The sequence below is a fragment of the Diospyros lotus genome, chromosome 5 (genome assembly GCF_014633365.1).
Source record: "Diospyros lotus cultivar Yz01 chromosome 5, ASM1463336v1, whole genome shotgun sequence".
In the NCBI taxonomy this organism is placed as follows: domain Eukaryota; kingdom Viridiplantae; phylum Streptophyta; class Magnoliopsida; order Ericales; family Ebenaceae; genus Diospyros; species Diospyros lotus.
This window is the reverse complement of record NC_068342.1, coordinates 13435210-13458445: the sequence shown is the minus strand read 5'-3', so window position 1 is coordinate 13458445 and position 23236 is coordinate 13435210. Positions and strand designations below refer to the sequence as shown.

General features: G+C 40.3%; 1 protein-coding gene across 1 annotated transcript in view; it reads left to right on the top strand.

Annotated features, from left to right (window-relative positions):
• Positions 1-23236, top strand: part of LOC127801674 (tubulin-folding cofactor D) — a 58018-nt gene that overhangs the window by 13915 nt on the left and 20867 nt on the right. The window contains exons 10-14 of the mRNA XM_052336997.1: positions 18582-18780; positions 19813-20018; positions 20105-20329; positions 20424-20990; positions 21075-21338. Coding sequence (XP_052192957.1) covers positions 18582-18780; positions 19813-20018; positions 20105-20329; positions 20424-20990; positions 21075-21338 — 1461 coding nt within the window. The remainder of the gene's footprint in view (positions 1-18581; positions 18781-19812; positions 20019-20104; positions 20330-20423; positions 20991-21074; positions 21339-23236) is intronic.

Genomic DNA, 23236 nt, shown 5'->3' with positions numbered 1-23236 from the left:
GGGTGCTGCCACAGCAGATCACCTTTCCTATAGCCAACTATTTTGTCCTATTCTAATCACCTTTACGCCTGGTGGTACTAGCTAACAAACTACCCAGCTGGAAAAGAAAAATATAATTAAAAGCAGTAAAAGACTTTAGCAATACAATAAGTAGCAACAAATCAGCAGCAAAATTCAGTTTCCTTTACGTCCAGTGACAATATCTCTCCCTTCGGCAATTTCTTGTCCTCAAGAGATATTCAAGAGGCTGGCTGCCCTTGGAAACTGTTGTAGCAATTGGGGAAGGTATTCCCAAGTGTCCTCCCCGAAGATCCTCCTTTCCACCTGACCAACACTTGGATGAGAGGGGCTCCTTGGTAGTAGACTACTCTTCTTTCCATTGTAGCCTTTGGCTCTTTTGTGGCTCTCCTTAGGAAGTGCGGGTAGCTCTGGATTAACCCACTCATTGCTGGTTGTCTTCTTTAGTAAGGAAACATGAAAGACCGGGTGGATTTTGGATCCCTTAGGTAGCTATAAGCGGTAGGCCACTTTGCCTACCCTAGCTATTATGGGGAATAGGCGGAAGTACTTAGGGCTGAGCTTAGATACTTGCCCTTGGGAGATGGACTTTAGATCAGGATACTTGAGCCTTAGGTAAACATTTTCCCCAACTTCGAACTCCCGGTCACTCCTCCTCCTATTTGCATATTGCTTCATCTGATTTTGAGCTGATGCCAGCTCCTGCCTCAGTTGCTGCAACACCCCTCTCCTTTGCTGCAAATACTTCTCAACTGCTGTGGCCGTGGTATGCCCTTTAGTGGCTGGTAGGATAGGGGGTTTATACCCAAATATAGCCTCGAATGGTGACATTTTTATAGAGGCATGGTGGCTGGAGTTGTACCACCATTGTGCCAAAGCCAATCACCTATGCCAACTCTTGGGCTGCAACAAACACATGCATCAGAGGTACGTTTCTAGGCTTTGATTTACTCTTTTTGTCTGCCCATTAGATTGGGGATGGTAGGCTGTTGATAGGTTGAGTTCAGTGCCCATGTTCTTCATCAACTCCCTCCAAAAATGGCTCGTAAACATCTTATCCCGGGCAGATATAATGGACTTGGGAACCTCATGCAGAGCTACCACCTAATCCATGAATGCCCTTGCCACTTCTTGGGCTGTGTAGGGGTGGGCCAATCCTACAAAATGTGCATACTTAGTAAGTCTGTCGACCTTCACGAAAGCATTTTGTATTAGCAACAATATTATTTTCTATTTGGTTTATTTTACTTTGCTGTGTTAGTTTATATTAATTTATTAAGTCTTGCAAGTTGTTAAGTCAGTGTAAGAGGTTTGCTGTCATATATATACAACAATGCGCTCCTTTTCAGTGCGTGTGTTCAGTTTGAATGAAATATAAAGTTAGTTCCTCCTTCAAACTCTCTCTTTTCTCTATTCATAATTTGCCCTAGGGTTTTCCTAAGAACTTTTCATGGTATCAGAGCCTTAGACGAAAGTCATGGCATCCAATCCTTCTCACAATACCTCTTATTCTCTTCCTCCTCCTCGATCATCCTCCTCGCTTTTTACTGCTTTGCAATATGATTTCGGTGCAATTGCGAAGGCTTTGAATTTCTTTTCGATTAAGCTCGATTCAGGAAATTATATTTTCTGGAAAGCTCAAGTGTTGGCTACCATTCGAGCGTTTGATCTAGTTTCGTTTTCTAATGAGATAATCTTATTGGAAGTTGAAACAAGCAGAAAAACTCTCTTGCTTGATTAAATTCTAATGAATGGAAGGGCAGAAATATATACAAAATACATCCTTATCTTTTCTCCTATAAAGTAGGAGATGAGATAGGATATGCTATCTCCTAAATATTAGGATATTCTATCTCCTAAATTATAGAGATTAATTTAAACTTTAACATACAAGTTTACAATATTTAAACTATAAGACTAATGCCTTATCCATCGGTTAACTATCTTCAAATTTGAATTTCTCTTCCTCGTCCAACACTCCCCCTCAAGCTGAGGAGTAGATGCATGTCATCCCTAGCTTGCCAATTAGAAATTCAAGACCTAGTCTTACCATTGCTTTGGTGAGCACATTTGCTACTTGATAAGTGGTAGGAATATAAGACAAGATTATCCCTCCTTCTTCAATCTCTCGTTTTATAAAACTTCAATCTATCCTAACATGTTTCATGTGATCATGTTGGATAGGATTCTTCACTATGCTTATTGCCGGCTTACTATCACCATATACCCTTGTAGGTTGAACCAAGGGTATCTTTAGGTCTCCCAATAGTCTTTCTAGCCAGATTACTTCACACATTCCTTGAGCAATGGCTCGAGAGTCTGCCTCAGCATTGCTACGGGCCACCATTGATTGTTTTTTACTTCTCCATGTCACCAAATTTTCCCACACCTTGGTACAATATCCGGTTGTTGATTTACTATCTTCTCTTGATCCTGCCTAGTCTGCATCCACAAACCCCTCAATTCCTCTTTCCTTTGTCTTCTGAAACATCAACCCCCTTTCTAGGGGTTCCTTTTAGATATCTTGGCACATGAAAAACGACATCCGTATGTTTTTGTGTAGGAGAATGCATGTATTGGCTTATTTTACTTACTACGTAAGCTATATCAGGCCTAGTAAGAGACAAGTAAATCAACCTCCCTACCAACCGTTGGTACCTCTCTTTGTTCACAGGGACATCATCATCTTCTTCTCTTGATTTCCATCCTTTATCTAATGGAGTTCTAGTAGGTCTACAAGCCATCATCCCGGTGTCCTTTAGCAAATCCATGGTGTACTTCCTTTGTGAGATAAATAATCCTTCTTGGCTTCTAGCAACCTCCATGCCTAAGAAGTATTTCATAAGCTCGAGATTTTTGACTTCAAATTCGGACTTTAGTTGCCTCTTTAAGGTCTCAATCCCTTATATGTCATCAGTTGTAACAATTATATCATCAACATAAACAATTAGAATAGATTTCCTTCCATTTTTCGAGGATTTTACAAACAATGTGTGATCGGCTTGTCCTTGTTGATACCCAAATTGAACTAAGGTCATGTTGTTTTTGAACCAGGCCCTAGGTGATTACTTCAACCCATATAGAGATTTCTTCAACTTGCAAACCTTGCCTATACCAACCTCCCTTTCAAAACCTGGTGGGACTTTCATGTATATTTGCTTGTCCAAATCACCATTAAGGAATGCATTTTTAATACCAAACTGATATAGTAGCCAATCTAAGTTTACAACAATTGAAAGGATAACCCGGATAGAATTTAATTTTGCCACAGGAGCAAAAATCTCCTCATAGTCTATCCTGTAGGTTTGAGTAAACCCTTGGGCCACCAATCAAGCTTTATATCTCTCCACATTGCCATTACCTTTGTGCTTTACTATAAATAGCCATTTGCACCCAACTATTTTCTTTTCTAAGGGTCTTCTCACTATATCCCACGTTCTATTATCCACCAATGCCTTCATTTCCTCCATAACAACTGCTTTCCATTTTGGATTCTGCATTGCTTCTTGAATATCTTTTGGAACAACTATACTGTCAACTTTAGCAATGAAACCTCTGAACTTAGGAGATAACTTAGCATAAGTTAGATAATTTTTGATAGGATATTTTGCATAGGACCTTACCCCCTTTCGTAGGGCTATTGGCATTGCCCAATCTAGCCCACCCTCAGGGACTGTCTCACTGTTAGCATCATGTTTCGATATGATGATTTCTGTGCTGTCTCTGGTCATTTCCCTTCCAAAGCTGCAGTCATCCTTCGATGGACTAGCTTTTGGTAGAGATGATTGGCACTATTGCTGCTCCGTTTGGTTCCTTGGTCATCGGGAATAGACAAACTTAGCGTCAGGAGCTGATTTGATTTGTGGCTAGGAGGAAAAAACTGACCAGAACAATGGTCAGATGTTTCAGAATCGGCTGATTTTGACTTGGAGGCTCTTTTAGGAGTTGCTGGGGTTGCTGGAACTATTGTAGGAACTGAAACTATTGTAGGAAGAGATTCCATTTGCAGTGTATTGTGATAGGTAATGATTTCTCCCCCTTGAGAATACACTAGCAGTGATAGTGGAAGAGCCGAAAGAGGATCAGTAGGTATAGCCATAGATGGGTTGGACTGCTAGAATGGAATATCTTCATAAAATGTGACATCAGTGGAAATGTAATACTTGTGGGTCATAGGGCTATAACACTTGTAGCCCTTTTGGGTAGGTGAATAGCCAATGAAAAGATATTTTAGGGCCTTGGGATCAAGCTTAGTCCGAGATGTACTGTGGTTGTGAACATAGACAACACAGCCAAACACCTTAAGTTCAAGAGATTGTAAGAGAGGAGCATGAGGATATATAGCACAAAGGGTCTCAAGGGGTGTTTGGAAGTTCAATGTCTTGGAGAGAAGACGATTTATGAGATAGACAACTGTAAGAATAGTCTCCCCCCAATAGGAATTGGGGATATGAATGGTGAACATCATAGCCCTAGCAACTTCTAAGAGATGCCTATTTTTTCGTTTGGCCGCTCCATTTTGTCGTGGTGTGTATGGGCAAGAACTTTGATGCAAAATCCCATGATCAAGAAGGTAATTGTTTACGTCATGAGAAAAATATTTCCTCCCATTATCAGTCCTCAGAATATGAATAGAGACTTGGAACATGTTCAAGATAAACTTGTGAAACCGTTTAAAAACACTGTTAGCTTCGGATTTCTCTTTCATAAGATATACCCAACGGGCCCTAGAATGGTCATCTATGAAAGTTATGAACCATCTAGAGCCCAAAACATTTGGGAGTTTAGAAGGACCCCAAATGTCACTATAAACCAAGTGGAATGGGGATGAGGGTTTATACGGTTGAATGGAATGATGAGCTTTAGATTGTTTAGCAAGAGTACATTGCTCACATGAAAGATTGTGATCTTTATTAATGAAGAATTGAGGATACAAAAATTTGAGGTAAGGGAAACTAGGGTGTCCTAAACGTTTATGCCATAACATAGCTTTGGCATTTGAATGAACATTTATAACAACTTTATTTGAATGAAATGGGTTTGAAGGACTTCCTTTCAACCAATATAGACCATCTTTAGCTTCAGCACTGCCAATCATCATCCCCGAGGCTTGGCCCTGAAATAAACAAAAAGATAAGAAGAAGATTACTTTGCAGTTCATGTCCTTGGCAATCCGATTTACAGACAACAAATTGTAGCTTAATCCTGGTACATATAGGACTGAATTGAGTTTTAAGTTAGAGACACAAACTTTCCCAAGTCCTAATGCAGGTGCAGTAGACCCATTTGCCATAGATATCTCAATCATTGTTTTACATGGCTTATATTCAGTCATACAATTCATAGAACTAGCCATATGGTCTGATGCCCCAGTATCTATTATCCATACATCCTTAGGAATTTGTTTTGACGTAAATGAGCAGTGAAGATTACCTTGTAAAGCAACTGATCCAGTAGGTTGATGATTAGAAGACCCGGTTGAGTTTGTATCTTGGTTTAGCAGCCTGTATTGGGTTTGGATTTGTTCCTTTGACAGATTCAGATTCGTTTTTGGTCCTTTTTCCACTGATTTTGGTCCACTCTCTCCGGATGTGGCAGGCACATAAGTTGATCTGGTGCCTTCTCTCTTATTTTTTGGTTTCTAGTTGGCTGGTTTGCCTTGGATCTTCCAACATGTCTCTTTCGTATGCTATGGTCTCTTGCAATGATCACACCATTGCTTCTCCCTCCCAACATCTTTTTGAACAAAATCTCCTTGTCTAACAGGGGCTAGGGGTAGACTGTTGATGGGATAGGTCATCAGCCGATTGAAACATTATTTTGTGTCGGCTTTCTTCTCGCCTAACTTCTGCAAATACTTCTCTTAAACTGGGCAAAGGTTTAGTACCTAAAATCTTGATTTCAAAACTCTAAGATGAATTCTCCAAATCTGAGTACATCTCTTGCACCAAATCCCAAATCTCCTCGGCTGATTTGTGAAAGAGGTATGTCATTCCAATCCTAGGCTCCATGGAGTTTATCAACCAAGCCATTATGGTTGAATTTTTTGCCTCACAAGTGCCATAAGTGGCTGTTGTTGGTGGAGGAGCAGGGGTAGCACCAATCAAATAGCCTGATTTTCTTTTTCCCTTGGTCACCAATAAGACGAATTGAAACCATTCCCTAAAATTACTCCCATTTAGCTTATGGTGAGTAATTTGCAATGGATGGTTGTTGATTGAATGGCTGGACAGGTTTGGGAAAGATTGAGAGGTAGTCGAGGGATGAGCACTTGGAGAACTAGTGGCTAAAGTTTTTGTGAGACTAGTGTTTTGATTTGTATTGTCCATGATTTTGAGGAAACTAGCAATTGGCTGAGATCGACTAGAGAATTTTCCTTGGCTCTGATACCATGAAACAAACAGAAAAACTCTCTTGATTAAATTCTAATGAACGGAAGGGCATAAATATATACAAAATACATCCTTATCTTTTCTCCTATAAAGTAGGAGATGAGATAGTATATGCTATCTCCTAAATATTAGGATATTCTATCTCTTAAATTATAGGGACTAATTTAAACTTTAAAATACAAGTTTACAATATATTTAAACTACAAGACTAAACGCCTTATCCATCGGTTAACTATCTTCAAATTTGAATTTCTCTTCCTCGTCCAACAGAAGCAAATGGGTTTTTTGGGTGAAATACAAATCAGATTGTTCAATTATTAAGTACAAAGCTCGCTTGGTAGCTAAAGGATTTCTACAAACACCTTGCATAGACTATGGTGATACTTTTAGCCCTGTGGTGAAGGCTCTAATGATTAGAGTTCTATTTTCTCTAGCTGGTACATTTGGATGGGACATTCAACAAGTGGATGTCAATAATGTTTTCCTAAATGGTGACTTAGAAGAGGCTGTGTACATGACCCAACCTTTGTGGATCCTAAGTACCCTTCTCATGTACGTAGACTGTGAAAATCTCTCTATGGTTTAAAACAAACACCTCATGCTTGGTATGTGAATCTACTCTTCAGTAGTGGGGTTTTACCAGGGCAACATCTAATGCATCTCTCTTCATTAAACGTACTGCTGCTTATGTGCTCTTTCTTTTAGTATATGTTGATGATATTCTCATAACTGGTTCTGATTCTTCGGCTTTAAAGCAGTGTATTCAAGATTTGGTGCATTGAAAACCCTAGGATCAATTAATTATTTCCTAGGGTTTGAAACCTTTAGAGATGCAATTGGGTTTTATTTAACTCGATTTAAATATATCTTGGATTTGTTGAAGAAAACTGATATGACTAATTGTAAACCCTGTGCAACTCCTACATCATTTGGATTTTGTCTCATTGATGAATGTGAAGTGTTTTCTAATCTCTCATTATATTGGACTCTCATTGGATCTCTTCAATACCTAACCTACACACGTCCAGACATAGCCTTTGTAGTAAATTGTTTAATTCAGTTTTTAACTGCTCCTAAGCTGCAGCATTGGACTGCTTGTAAAAGTCTACTCAGATACTTAAAAGGGACAATATGTTATGGTCTATTCTTCTCCCCATCTCCAGGAGATTTGGCAATTTCAGTCTATATAGATGCGGATCATGCAGGTTGCAAGATCACAAGAAGATCAACTAGTGGGCTTTGTGTTTATCTCGGGTCTAATTTGATTGTTTGGAGCTCAAGAAAACAAACTGTAGTTGCAAGATCGGTTGGAGAAGCCGAATATAGGGCTATAGCTCAAGGTGTAATTGAGCTAATATGATTGAAATCTCTATTCAAAGAGTTGGGATATCCTTGTAATATTTCTTCTAAGCCTATTGTATGGAGTGATAATTTGGTTGTTAAGAGCATGGTTGAAAACCCTGTTTTTCATGGTAGAACTAAGCACATTGAGCTTGATGTACATTTTATTCGAGAAAAGGTTGAAAATGGAGAAGTTGAGATTAGATATGTGTCCACAGAATATCAGGTTGTTGACATTCTCACAAAAGGATTATCAAAGAATTGGTTTCAGTTTTTACGACAAGCTTGGCCTAAGGTTTTCTCAAGCTCATAGGGTTTCATATGTCTCTATAAACAATCAGCGACCGGAAGGAAAATGGAGTTCTAATTGAGGGGGAATGTGAAAGCATTTTGTATTAGCAACAGTATTATTTTCTATTTGGTTTATTTTACTTTGTTGTGTTGGTTTATATTAATTCATTAAGTCTTGTAAGTTGTTAAGTCGGTGTAAGAGGCTTGCTGTCATATATATACAACAATGCACTCCTTCTCAACGTGTACTCAGTTTGAATAAAATACAAAGTTAGTTCCTCCTTCAAACTCTGTCTCTGCTCCGTTTGTAATTTGCCCTAGGGTTTTCCTAAGAACTTTTCAACCATTACACAATCATTGCCTTCGGATTTTGGCAGGCCTTCAATGAAGTCCATGGACACACTTGTCCATGACTGTTCTGGAATTGGTAGGGGTTGCAGCAGCCCCGGGTAGGTTACATTTTCGTGTTTGCATCTCTTGAATGTATCACACCCTAAAACAAATTCCTTCAATGTCATCCTGAGCTGGGGCCAATGGAACAACTGTCTCACCCTCAAATAAGTATTTTGGAAGTCCGAATGCCCCCTTAAAGGGGACTCATGCAGGGATTGCAAAATTTTCCTCTTGAGTTCATCATTATTGCCCACTACTATCCTGCCTTTATATCTCAATAGACCATTCATCAAAGTGTACCCCTCTGCTTCCTTATTTCCCAAAGCCAATTTCTCCAGCATGTTTTTTATGTGTTCATCTCTCTCATAATTGTCCACCACTTCCTTGCACCACTTTGGAATTATCACAGTCACGGTGGCTGCACTGCTTTCTTCTTGGCATCTTGATAGGTCATCCACTGCCAAGTTTTCCTTGCCCTTCTAATATTGTATGGAGTAATCTAACCCCATTAACTTGGCCATACCCTTCTTTTGCAATTGAGTTTGCAGCTTTTGTTATAGTAAAAACTTTAGAGACTCATGGTCAATTTTGATTACAAACCTCCCCATCTCTAAGTAATGTCGCCACTTCTCCACGGCCATGAGAACAACCAAGAATTCTGATAGGATACCAGATAGCAAATCCAAACAACAATCAAATATCAATAATTTTCAATACTTTTCAGCAGAAAACAAGAACAAACCGGGGCATTCGAAAGGCCCTCACTCTTCCAATTCTTCTATAAAAAACTAGCTACCCTATCCCTCTTCTTCTCAGCTCTTTATACCGCTCCTCTGCCCCTCTCTAACCGAATTCTCTTGCACATGCAGATTATTCCCTCAGCCTATGGATTACAAAACTACCCCCCATGCGCACATGCTGGTTGTAACAACTTGCATTTGCTAATTCCCTATTCTCCCCTTCATGCTTGCTGGTCTTTGGTAGGTCCGGTACACCGGTGGCCTATCATTACTCCCCTCCCGCACTTTCACCTTGTCCTCAAGGTGAAAAGTAGGAAATTGTTGCTAAATCGTAGGGCTCCCAGGTGGTCCAGGACCCACTTGGGCTTAGAGTATGTGAATCTTGTCTTCAATTCGCTGGGCAGTCTCCATGATTTGCGATAGACCCGATGGCCGTAACACCCTAACTTTTGTCCTGATTTTTGGCTTCAACCGGTTAACAAATGTGCCCTCCAGTATGGCCACTGAAAATTCTCCCCCCCGGGCCACCACTTCCCGATCAACCTTAAGGAACTGCTTGGGAAGTGTATTCAGATCCAAATACTCTTGAGTATCACCTCGGCTCATCACAAGAAATGAGTGGTCGCAGCATTGGCGAAGACGCAATAGTAGTTCCAGAATAGAAGCATAGTTATGGAGAACTTGTCCTTGCTCAACAAATTGGTCAAATTTCACCTTGGATCTTTTAAACAAGGCCTCGTAGAAATCTTTTTCAGCCTTTGTGAGTTCACAATAAATCACCTTAATGTCTGTTGGCGGATAAACTATAATTGGCCTGCCATCTCGGTCTATTCTAAACTTCGTTCTTCTTAACATAATTGGCCTCAAAATTGACTGCACCAGCTTAAGTCCTCTCTCATCACCCTCCTCAAAAGGCCTTTGGATAAGTTTATTCCACCATGTCCACTTCCCCCATGGTTCCCCTCTCAAAAAACGAAGGAGACTGTAAATGTCCTCCAGATTGTTCTCATCAAAAGTGATAGGAGATGGCTGGACCCTTGATGACGCCCTAATCATCGGTACGATGCCCTCCTTGGACGTTACTAGAACCGCCGTCCTTGACATCAGATTCCTGATTTTTTTCCTCGGCTGCTTTAATGCCTTGGCCGCTTCCAGTCTCGTCTTGAACTGGACGAAGCTGTAGCCCTTGGTCTTGCCCATGACCCGGTCGAAGATGACGTTGCAGTCCTTAGTCACATTGTATGACTCGAAGGCAGAGACTAAGGTTTCTCGCATCGTGTCCCATGCAAGGCCATAGACGACGTGTTTGTGACGAGATATGTCGCGATTCGCAGCATCGCAGAGGAGAGTGAAGAAGAAAGTGAAGAGGAAAGCGTCGGGCACGGCGGCGCTGACAAAGAAGTTAATCCGCTGGTGCCTGGTGTAGGGCTCGAGAAGTTTCTGGATCTTCTTGGGCTTGGTCTCACCGGAGGAGGAATCATCGTCGGCGTCCGAATCGGATTGAATTGGCATCGCAGTGTCTTTGGTTGGGACTGGAGCTTGGTATTTCTGAAGCTTCTTCTTCTTCTTGCGTTTCTTCTTGACGCTTTTGCTGTCACCTTATGGTTGTCTAGTCACCAGCTTTTTCTTCTTCGCCGTTGCTTGAGCAGAGATGAGATGGCGACGCCCTATGGCTTCGTCTTTCAGGTTTGCTTTCTTACCCACACGAATCTCTCTTCGTCTCCTTCGCTCCCACTGGGCCCATGGAAGTGCAGCACCCTCCGAACACAGTGTTGCCGTGTCCATCCTCTCCTCGTCAGCCAACACTGTCTCTCCCAACTCCTCATCCGTTGCCTTAGCGACGGCCGGAGGCCAGTGTGATGAGGCGAGGCTGGGCATCACCCATTTTTGTGCCATCATTGGATGAGGCAATATCACTACCCGCTGGTGATTTGAAATTGGGGACGAAGGGGCCTGACCTTTGTTTGGGCCGGGTTCGAAAATGCTTCCACGAATCACCAGATTCATCTCCTCAATTGGTTGGGCTAGGTCCATCATCTGCTCCAGCCCAATCGGCCTCAACACCCTTATCTTGGCTCGAATGACCGGCTCCATTCCGTTGATATAGTGGCCCTCCAGCAACGCCTTTGGCATGCCTATGAGCGGTGAGGTTAGAGTCTCAAAGCTAAGGCGGTAGTCCTTGACGGACCCCCATTGTCGAAACGCAAGGACCCTTTCTTCCACTGTGCCTTCCTGCGAGGGCCTGAACCTATTCCTCAACATTGCCTTAAGCTCCTCCTGTCTCTCCTTATTCTTCCTCTCCCGTTCCTTCTCTTCCCACCTTGCTCTCATCCAAGCGAATTGTTCCAGCAAGCTCGCTACCTTTTTTCCCACCGATTGAACCTCACTCCTCATGGCATCCATTCCCCGTTGCATGCTGTCCATCCTCCTTTCCAATTCCCCTACTCGATCCGTCAAGTGGACCATTAGGAACGATGATGCTCTGATACCAAATTGATAGGACACCAGATAGCAAATCCAAACAACAATCAAATATCAATAGTTTCCAATACTTTTCAGCAGAAAACAAGAATAAACCGGGGCATTCGAGAGGCCCTTACTCTCCCAATTCTTCTATCAAAAACTAGCTACCCTCTCCCTCTTCTTCTCAGCTCTTTATACCACTCCTCTGCCCCTCTCTAACCGAATTCCCTTGCACATGCAGATTATTCTCTCAGCCTATGGATTACAAAACTAACCCCCATGCGCACATGCTGGTTGTAACAACTTGCATGTGCTAATTCCCTATTCTCCCCTTCATGCTTGCTGGTCTTTGGTAGGTCCGGTACACCGGTGGCCTATCAAATTCCTTCTTGTATATACTTCGGCCTAAGTGCCTTGGATTGAGGGCTTGGCTTAGAAAAGCTAATGACCTGCCATCTTGCATCAAAACGGCCCCAACACTCACTCCACTTGCATTTGTTTCAAGCACAAAAGGCTTGTTGAAGTCAGGTAGCCCCAACGTTGGTACCCTACTCATTGCCACTTTCAACTTTTCAAAAGCCATTTTCGCCTCTTATCCCAGTGGAAGTTCCCCTTTTTCAATAAATTTGTGAGGGGTTTGCTAATAACTCCATAACCCCTAACAAATCTGCGGTGGTACCCTGTGTGTAACACCCCACTCTCCCAGGGAGTTAGGTAACGTAAGATTCCGGGGATATTTTTTTTCCAATCAACGGAAACCCAACACAAACCGTTCCCCGAAGATCATGTTACACCTTCTTACTATATCAACTATGAACCATCAATAAACTATGACAGGTACATCATTTCAAATGCGGAAGCTAGATCGAAACCTCAATAGACACAATTGAAACCACTTTATTCATAATATAAGGTCGAACCAACACTTACATGACATTATCAAAATTAACAATATAATTGAAAACGACATAAAGTAAACTATCCACTAATCGCCGTCACTCCTTGATGATCCCTTTCCCTTTCGCATCGCTGCCTTCACCTGGAACGTTTGAATATTCCAGGGACATAGTCCATATTAGATGATGAATCATCTAAGTGAGAGTTCAAAAATACATTTTTCATGAATGAATGCAAGACATGAACTAACCAATACACCCGGTAAGCCCTAGTCCAAGAGAATCCCAAGCGCTTAACCCTACCACGGGATAAGATCAATCTCTCTAGTAGCTATGCCACCATATCGACACATCAACACGACGCGATTCTAGCTTAAGGAGGGGCAAGCCAACGCATCTCTCCAACATCTCAGGAACAATCGTTACCAACTCCTGACCTAGGAGGGTCACATCAATGTAGGAACTTGGCTCACCACATTTACGTCGGAGATTACGTTCCCATTCTAAGCATCTAGGAATTAACACACAATCCCAACTCCAAAATTTCACATGGACCACCTAGTCATCCTAGTGCAACTTTCCTGACCAAACGGCCTGGCACAGAAACCAAGGCGGCTATCCCGGCATACTCACCAGCACAAGATATCCCTATTGTTCCGTCACGCCCTTGGAGAATTATGGCTACACTATACAGACAACATCCTAGACTGACATCCCACATGAACAACACAATATGGAACATCTAGTCATCTTAGTGTAACTTCCCTGGCCAATCGGCCCGGCACGGAAACCAAGGCGGCTATCCTGTCATGCACACCAGCATTAGATACTCTTATTATTCCATCACGCCCTTGGAGAATTATGACTATACTATCTAGACAACATCCTAGGCTGACATTCCATACGAACCTACAAAACACAAGACTATGCCACATTTCACAAATCAATGCATAATATAAACAACAGTTTTATAAAATGTAATGCACAAGTTCAAAGCATTTAGGGACGAACCTCCCTCATAAAACCAACCGTCACCGGTTACCGTTTGCATGCAAGAAAACCATTTTTCATGAAATCACAACATTTTTACATAGAACAAACACCAAGTTTTTAGGATAAAACACCCACAGTAAATCAAGTTTTGGAAAAGAACCACTCACAACTTAAAACCAAGTTTCCAGGTAGAACACTCACCTTGAACGAAACTCTGAACATCTCAAATCTTGTGCCTAACCTCAACTTTTGTGCAACTCCTCAAGTATTTTGACCAAACCATCTCCTTACACGCCCTCACGTGCTGCCCAAGTGCTCTGCGCGTGTGATGCTTCGCGTATGCTTTAAAAGCTCTCTATCCATTAAACCCAAAGCACTCTTGTCTAGCACGAAATTTATCACAACTTTGAATGAGAGAATCCTTAGCCATGAACCCCCTATTTATAGGGTTTGGAAACTTAGCCACAAGAAATATATATTCTGCAATCATTTCAAATCTTCCAAAATCTTTTCCAATCATTCCAAATCTTCTAAGATCTTCTGCAATCATTCTAAATCTTCTAAGATTTTATATAATGATTTCCAAATCTTCTAAGATCTTTTGCAATCATTCTAAATTTTCTAAGATTTTCATATAATCATTCCCAAATCTTCTAAGATTTTCTGCAATCATTCTAAATCTTCTAAGATTTTCTGTAATCATTTCAAATCTTCTAAGATTTTATGCAATCATTGTTATTCGAATCAAATCTTATTCAAATCAAATCTTTATCCAAATCAAATCATATCCAACAAAATCTTATCTAATCAAATCTTATCCAAATCTTATCTTATCCAATCAAATATTATCAAATCTTATCCTTAACGTAATCATGAGCCTTTATCTTATCTCTAACGTCATCATGAGGTTTCATCTTATCTCTAACATCATCATGAGACCTCATCCTTATTTCTAAAGTCATTATGAGGCTTTTACTGAATCTCCCAAATGCCCATAGTAAAAAGGTTTCAAGAATTACACTTTGGCCCAAATTTTTGGGTAATTGCACTTAGACCCTTTTCAACACGGTCTTTGGGCTAATTTTTAATTGCATTTTAGTCCCTGAAGAATGGATTAATTACGTAATACCCCTAATTTTTAGGTAAATTATACTTTTACCCGAACCACAAAAATTACGAATTTGCCCCTGGCTCAAAATTGAACTTTTGTCTCCAAACATCCACAATCTCTTAAAATATCCTATTTCCTCAAGTATCCGAAATCTAAAAATCTCGAGTATTACATCCCTTACGATCATTCGATTTTCTTAACCTGATAGACAGTTGTATTAGAAACTGTTCCCGATTCAACTTCTTTTGATGCCTAAAATCATAACTCGTATTACTCGTCAATACCATTATATTTTCCTTAATCATCTAGGGTCCGGGGTACCTCCTTCGGTCAATTCGGTCACTTAAAACTGTGATAGTGTACCCTATAGCCTCATTTCTCCAAAAATTCCATTTATGCCCTTCATAAAATACCATTTATATCCTCGAGAATTTCTCGGGTATTACACTGTGAGCCCAAGAAAACCCCTAAGAGCCCTTATTGTAGTGGGCTTGGGCCAATTCAACATAGCCTTCACCTTGGATCAGTACTGACCCTCTTCTCTAAGATTAAGTGCCCCAAGTACTCCACCTTGTTTTGACTGAATGCACACTTAGACCTTTTGATGAATAATTGGTTGCTTCTAAGGACCTCAAAGGTGGTTCTTAGGTGGGTAAGGTGTTGGTCTAAAGTTGGGCTACTAACAAGGATATCTTCAAAGAACACAAGTGTGAATTTTCTTATGTAAGGCTCAAATATTTGGTTCATTAGGGATTGGAAGGTGGCCGAGGCATTGGTGATGCCTTTTGGCATCACCAAGAACTCAAAATGGCCATGGTGGGTTCTGAAGGCCATTTTGTGGATATCATCGGGCTTCATCCTAATTTGATAGTAACTCGAGCGTGGGTCAAGTTTTGAAAAGAATTTGGCTTAGTGTAACTCATCCATTAGGTTTTCAACAAGAGGTATAGGGAATTTATCCTTGATGGTCATGGTGTTAAGTAGAGGATAATCCCCACAAAAACACTAGGAACCATCATTTTTCTTTACCGAAAGGACTGGGGAAGCAAATGGGCTTTGACTTGGTCAATAAATGATTGGTTCAACATTTCTTTCACCATTCTTTCAATTTCTATTTTTGGAACATGGGCATAACGGTAGGATTTGATATTGACCAGTTCAACATTTGGTTTTAGGTTAATTGCATGGTCCAAGACCTAGGGGGAAGGGTGTTTGGTTCCACAAAAAGGTTCTTAAATTCTACCAATAGTTCATCGATAAGGGGTAGTGTGTATACCTTGTTAGGGCCTCCTTGTTGGTGGCTGACAGTCAATTGCAACTCCCCATATTCTCCTTCGTTGTGCTTCTCCTTTACTTCCACAATAGAAAATAGTTGTGTGAGTTGACTCCACTTGCTCTTAAGGACTCCCTGCAGCCTCTTTCCTGTAATCATTTTGTGGGTAGTAGTCTCCTTCCCACCTGCGAGAGTCATTCTTCTACCTCCTTTTTCAAAGTACACTTCCATCCGGTTGAAGTCGAAGCTTATGGGGCTCACTCCCTTCATCCAATTCACCCTCAAAACAACATCACACCCCCCCCTTCCTTAGTTGAAGCATCTTGAGATTTGCCTCAAACTTCTCCTCTTGCATTTCCCACATGAATCCAAGGCAAGCTAAGTTACTCAATACTCGGTTCCCATTAGCAACAATCACACTCAGAGGCGGTGTGCCTGTGAGTGGACACTTGAGTTTCTTGGTGGTGCTCTCATCTAGGAAGTTATGGGTGCATCCACTATCAATAAGGATTAACAAGCTGGCCTCCTTCACCTTGCCCTCAACCTTGATTATCTTGTTATTGGTGATTTCTTTTAGTGTATGGAGAGATATCTCTCCATTGTCCTCTCCTCTAGTTTCTCCAAAACCTGCCACCTCTTCTCCTTCTTCCTCTAGTTCTTCCTCTTTATTCCTTCTAATAGTAACAATTGGCATTTGCATTGGTTCCAGGGATAGTATTTATTCCCGCACTTGTAACACACATCAAGTTTCCTCTTTGGTTCATTAGGCCTCCCCCTAGAATATGGACCTCCAAAATTTCTTCCCCCTGCATTTCCCTTCATCGAATCTCTGTTGAACCCCTTGCTGTTTCCCCCTTGTTGCCAATTCCCCATGGATACAGCCTTTTGCTGCTTTTGTTTTTTCATCAAGGCCTCAACTACCAACTCTTGCAATTTGGCACTCTCGGCTGCTTGCTCCACTATTCGCAGTCTAATCATCTTCACCATAGGCCTCAAATCCTCACTAAGGCCGTTAAGGGAGCTAGAAACAAAATATGTTTCAGACAAGTGAGGGTCATGATTATTCATTAATGACCTCAACTCTTTGAACCTCCTCAAGTATGACCCAATGCCCCCAACTTGCCTTAACTTATTGAATTCTTCTATGGTGTTCGATATGCTCCTTTCTCCGAATCTCTCACATAGCTTTTTAGTGAATTCCCAAGTATAATTTTCCCTTGTTTGAGTCCATCCTTGGAACCATGCATCCACCATGTTATCAAAGTAGGTAGCAACCAAAGTTACCCTTCTCTCCTTAGGCACATTGTACCATTCAAACAATCGTTCGCACTTCCTAACCCACCATCTAGGATTAGTTCCCTCAAACACGGGTGTTTCTATCCTGGGTATGAGGAACCCCAGTTGAGGTGGATTAACCTGGTCGTCACGACCTCTTCTCGTCATAGTTTCAACCTCATCCTCTTATTTTACTTCAATTTCAGATGTCACATTTCCTTGGTTCACACTCTCTCATTATGTAAAATCGGCTTTGTTCTAGTTCTAAGGGGAAAGTTAGGGGCCATTCTTACTTGATTTTGCTGGGTAAACATCAACATGAATTGTTGAAGTTGGTTTCCCATCTCTTCCCTCATCTGGTTGTTGTCTTCCCTCATTTGATTTAGTCCGCCTTCTAGCCTCTGCTCCAGTCTGCCTATCGCATCATAGTTCTTCTCGGTGCCCCGTTCCAATCGGTCCACCCGATTTTGGAACTGCCCCATGGCCGAATTAACTTGCTAGAGTTGTGACTCCATATTCTTCATGTGAGTCCCCTCGGCCATCTCTCACATTGCTAACAAGCTTTTTGCTGGAATCGAGGCTCTGATACCAAATTTCATTGCTATGCTCTTATAATTTAGTGTGAATTGGAAGGGTGTGCTGGAGAACAGTGAAGAAGAACGGAGGGAGAATGAAGAAGGGAGAAAGAGAGAAAGATTGAAGAGAGAAAAGCAGAGAAAAGTTTGAGAGAAGAAGAGATCAAATTTCTTGATTGATTCTCGATGGTCTCTTACAGTAGGATTCAAGAGCATATATAGTTTGTTCTACAGGTGCTGCCACAACAAATCACCTTGACTATAACCAACTGTTTTGTCCTATTCTAGTCACCCTTATACCTGGCGGTACTAGCTAACAAACTACCCAACTGGAAAAAGGAAAATACAATTAAAAGCAGTAAAAGACTAGCAATACAATAAGTAGCAACAAAATCAGCAGCAAAATTCAGTTTCCTTTACGTCCTGTGACACATACATGTTACTTCTTTTGGATTATTTTAATGCAGTACCTTGAAATCTTCTTTCAAGTGGACATTATTCAACACAATGATTTACTATTACTTAATAGTAACCCAGTCCCAGTGTAAAGTTTTAATATTCCTTGGACAATCTATTGTTTCCTTTACCCATTCTGTTCAGCAAGTTAGTGTCCTTATCTTTTTGTCTCTTTAGTCTTTGGTAATCATTGCTTTATTATACATATTACCATTTGCAGTGCATTTGTTACTTAAGTCATGTAGGTTTATTCTTTTATAGTTATTATTTCTTAATTTAGATAATTAGGTGTAGAATTTTCCCTTTTTATTATTAAAATGGAAATTATTTAATAAAATAATGTATTTATGGTTGACATTTTTAGGAAAAAGGTTTGAGAGAACTTGCTGCTACTGCCCTTGCTGCTCTTGTAAAATATAATCCTGAAAATTTTGCAAATTTTGTTCTTGAGAAGTTGATTCCTTGCACTCTCTCGTCTGATCTGTGCATGCGTCATGGTGCAACTTTAGCTGCTGGGGAACTTGTTTTGGCTTCGTACAGGTGTGATTATGCTCTTTCAGCAGGTACAGAATGTTGCATTCTTCTCATATATATTGTTAAAGGGATTAGAATTTAGTTGAAGCTGTTTGATTTTGTGACCAGGAAACAAGATGTATAATATGCTTTTACCATATTTTGTTTGTTCTATCTTGTTTCAAAGTTTATAAAAGGTGATAGCATTGTAGTATGAAGATGAAAAGTATATAAACACATAACTTGCCTTGTGTTGTTTTGTCTGGATCTTATAGATGAAGGATTTAGTTTTTAATTTTTTTTGTATATATTTATCAATTAATGTGCCTTTTCAGACGATAGCACGTAGGAGTTCTAACTTATTGGTAGTTTCCTGATCAGTTTGCTGAGAATTGATCATGTTTCACCTTGAAAATCTGAACCGAAAAGTTAAAGAGTGGTGAAGTTATGAACTACCAACTATTTTGAAGCTGCTTGCAGCAGCACCAATTGTCGGATAAGTTTGGGAAGCCTAATGAACATGAATTTTGGGATTTTTTGTAGTAGTCTTTTTTTTTTTTCCCCTTTAAAATTTAAAAGGTCAAGGCTGTCATTTCCCTGACTTCCACTTAGTGCCAAGTTCTTAACTGGAGGCCTCTTTGATGCTTGCGTTTTGACAATTGATGGTTTTAAACAGAGTGAAAGAGGGGCCTGCACTGAATGTATCTACCTGTTCTTACTGCAATTTTAAATGCTTAGAAAGCCATCGGAATCTAAAATTTTTATTGAATAATTGGGTTCACTTAATGTCTCAGATGATTTTTAATGGAATACCCAACATGGGTGGGCAATATCAAGTCACGTTATACAATATCAAGTCTGACATAAATTGCAGCACCCTTAACTAAAGCAGTATGCATGGTAATATCATTAATGTGGTCCTTGATGACCAGGAAGCACTGGTGAAAGAAAATCATCCATACACTTTTCTTGTTTTACACAATTTCTCAGCTTTTCTTTTCAGATCCTAATGGAGTTGTGTAAATTCTTCATTGTGCTTCTTCATGTCCTAATGGCGATCTCCCCATAATTTTCTCTTACAGAAAAGCAAAAACATGTTGCTGGATTGGTTCCTGCTATTGAGAAAGCACGGCTATATCGTGGGAAGGGTGGAGAGATAATGCGTGCGGCTGTTTCTCGGTTCATTGAATGTATCTCTACAGCTCATGTACCACTGCCAGAAAAAGTTAAACGAAGTTTGCTTGACACCCTCAACGAGAATTTGAGACACCCTAATTCTCATATACAGGTTTTCTTTGTTTTATTTCCGAACTCTTTATAATGAGTTCAAGATTTTTCTAACTACTTACTAATACATTTGTTGTACATGAACAGAATGCTGCTGTTGAGTCCCTGAGACACTTTGTTCAGGCTTACCTAATTGACAAAGATGATAAAAGTGTTAATGAAGTCATATTTAAGTACCTAGAACAGTTGAGGGATCCTAATGTAGCTGCAAGAAGAGGATCTGCATTGGCACTTGGTAAGTTGCCTTCTAAGTTTTTGGCCACAAGATGGAAGGTTGTGCTGCCAAAGCTTTGTAGTGCTTGTGCAATTGAGGTATCCTTCTGGAATTTTTTTAATCCACAGTTCTCCATTTCAAGGATCTAAACAGAAAAAATTACTCATTGATTGACACTATTTCCGTGCCCAGGATAACCCGGAAGATAGGGATGCTGAAGCACGTGTTAATGCTGTCAAAGGTCTTGTATCAGTGTGTGAAACACTGACTGGGTCAGGGGAATGTTCAGATTGCCACTTGGGGGAGGCTGATGTGCCTCTTTTCTCTTTCATCAAGAATGAAGTGATGGAGTGTTTATTCAAAGCTCTTGATGATTACTCCACTGATAACAGAGGTGATGTTGGTTCTTGGGTTCGTGAGGCTGCTATGGATGGCCTTGAGAGATGTACGTATATCCTTTGCAAGAGAGATTCCATGGGTCAATTGAGTCTACCATGTAATGTAGAAACTTCCTCAGAGGAGCTTATCAATGACATTTCTGAGAATGAGAAGATGTTTTCATTTTTTGATGCAAATCTTGCTAAAAGTTTAGTTGGTGGGATTGCTAAGCAAGCTGTAGAGAAAATGGACAAAATAAGAGAAATGGCTGGGAAGGTTCTCCAAAGGATTTTGCACAACAAAATGTTCTTTGTCCCCTTCATACCTTATAGGGAAAAGTTAGAAGAAATAATTCCCAACAGGTCAAATTTAGACTGGGGGGTAAGTGTGATTAGGTCTTTTCAAGTTTGATTGATGAGTGATTTTATGTAGCTGATATATAAACCTTTATGTACTTGGCTGCAGGTACCCACATTCTCATATCCTCGTTATGTCCACTTACTTCAGCCTAGTTGTTACAGTAAATCTGTGCTGTCTGGTTTAGTTATTTCTGTTGGTGGGATACAAGATTCTCTGAGAAAGGTGTCAACTACTGCCTTACTGGAATATCTTCAAGATACAGAAAAACACAATGAACAAAATTCCAGAGAGTTCATTTTGTCTATTGATATTCTTTGGGTTCTCCAACAGTACAAAAGATGTGACCGAGTCATTATTCCTACGTTAAAGGTAATTTCATATTTTGAACTCCAGGTGCTCATCAATAATAGAATTACTTTTAGTTTTTATTGGACATGCATATGTAGAAACAATGGTCAAATTTTACAGCAACATGACAGTATTGCCATACCTTTTGTGATAATTTTTTTCTGTATTACTAGAGAATGTGCAGCTTTGAACTTTTCTGTGGGAAGGCATTTTTCATATATATTCTTTCTTGTTTGAAAAATACCGAGATTCCCATTATATTCAAGGATTTATTTGCTTGATTTGTACTTCTATATTTCTTTTCTATTCCTCTCCCTAATCTTGATTGTATCTTGTAAATCTTTCCTATTTTCAGTAGTAACTAGATTAGGAAACTACCTGATATAGAAGACTCTTAGCCTTTACCAACTGTATATAATCTTGTAAACCCTACAATGAGGAATAAGATTGGTTTTTTCTTGCCTACTTTGACATGGTATCAGAGCCCCAGGTTCATATTCCTGGAACTGGCCATTGTGTTTTTTGGTTGACTGTAGCCGACATTGATATCCAATCCACTTTCATAGCTATCAAAACCCTATAACCATGACAGATTCAACAGAATCCAGTGGTACAATGGAGGTACCTTTTTCTGGAAATAATGGTATTGCTCCGGTGGAGAACTGCAGAATATTCAGGCTGCTTATAGATTAAATGGTAGGAACTACTTGAAGTGGTTCCAGTTGATTCAGACACGATGATGTTTGCCATCTACTTGGGACTGGACCTAAGAAGGAGGATCCTACATATGCAGGTTGGGATAAAGAAGATTCATTGTCATGTCTTGGCTCTGGAATTCCATGTTGCCGAGGATCAGTGACATGATGATGTTTCTAAACTCTGCTAAGAAGATTTGGGATGCTGTGAAGCTAACATACTCTAAAGTTCATAATGCTGCACAGATTTATGAGATAATGACAAAGGTGGCAGCCACCAAGCAAGGATCTAGGTTAATCATCGAGTATTCCAACCTCTTGCAGACCTTGTGGCAAGAGTTGGATCATTATCAATGTATCCAAATGAAGTGCAGTGATGATGCAACTTTATAGAAAAGGTTTGTTTAAAAGGAGAGAATATATGATTTTCTTGCTAGGCTAAACTTAGAGTTTGATGCAGTTAGAGTTTAGATTCTTGAAACGGAGGATTTGTTGTCTCTAAATGAGATGATCTGAAGGCAGAAAGAGGACGGAGATGAGTGATGCTTGAGATTTCGTCTATGGAAAGTTAAGCACTTGTGATGGTAAAGGGTTCCAGCTTAGAAAAGCAGCCTAAGGAGGAAAGGAAGGTGTTTGTTTCATCAAAAGTAATTAACAAGGTCTCCTTATGGTGCAACTATTGCAAGAAGCCTCGACACACCATAGAAAAGTGCTGTAAGCTTCATGATAAACCCCCTAAGGGTGGACAATTAAGGGGCTAGGGGCAAGCTCATGTTGCTAGTAGCTAGCAATCTATTGAGGGAAAGGGTCAAGAAGCTTGTTGGGGTTCTTGGAAAAGAAACCCAGGGCAAATACTTGCACTCTAGCTTTCACATGTATATCTTCCTCTTTTCTTGCATTTTATGCTTCGGATACAACCCTTCCAAATACATGGATTCTTGACTTTGGAGCCACAAATCATATGGCCTACTCCTCCCACCAATTTATAACCTATACACCATGCCCTAGCACAAGGAAAATAACCATGGCTGATGGGTCATTGACAACTATTGTTGGCTAAGGAGATATTTTCATTAACAGTCATCTCACCCTAAAAAATGTCCTACATGTTCCTAAACTTTTCACAAACCTTGTGTCCATCCAGAAGTCTACTATAGATTCTAACTGTAATATCATTTTTTATCCCTCCTTTTTGTGAATTTTAGGATCAAGGCATGAGGAGGA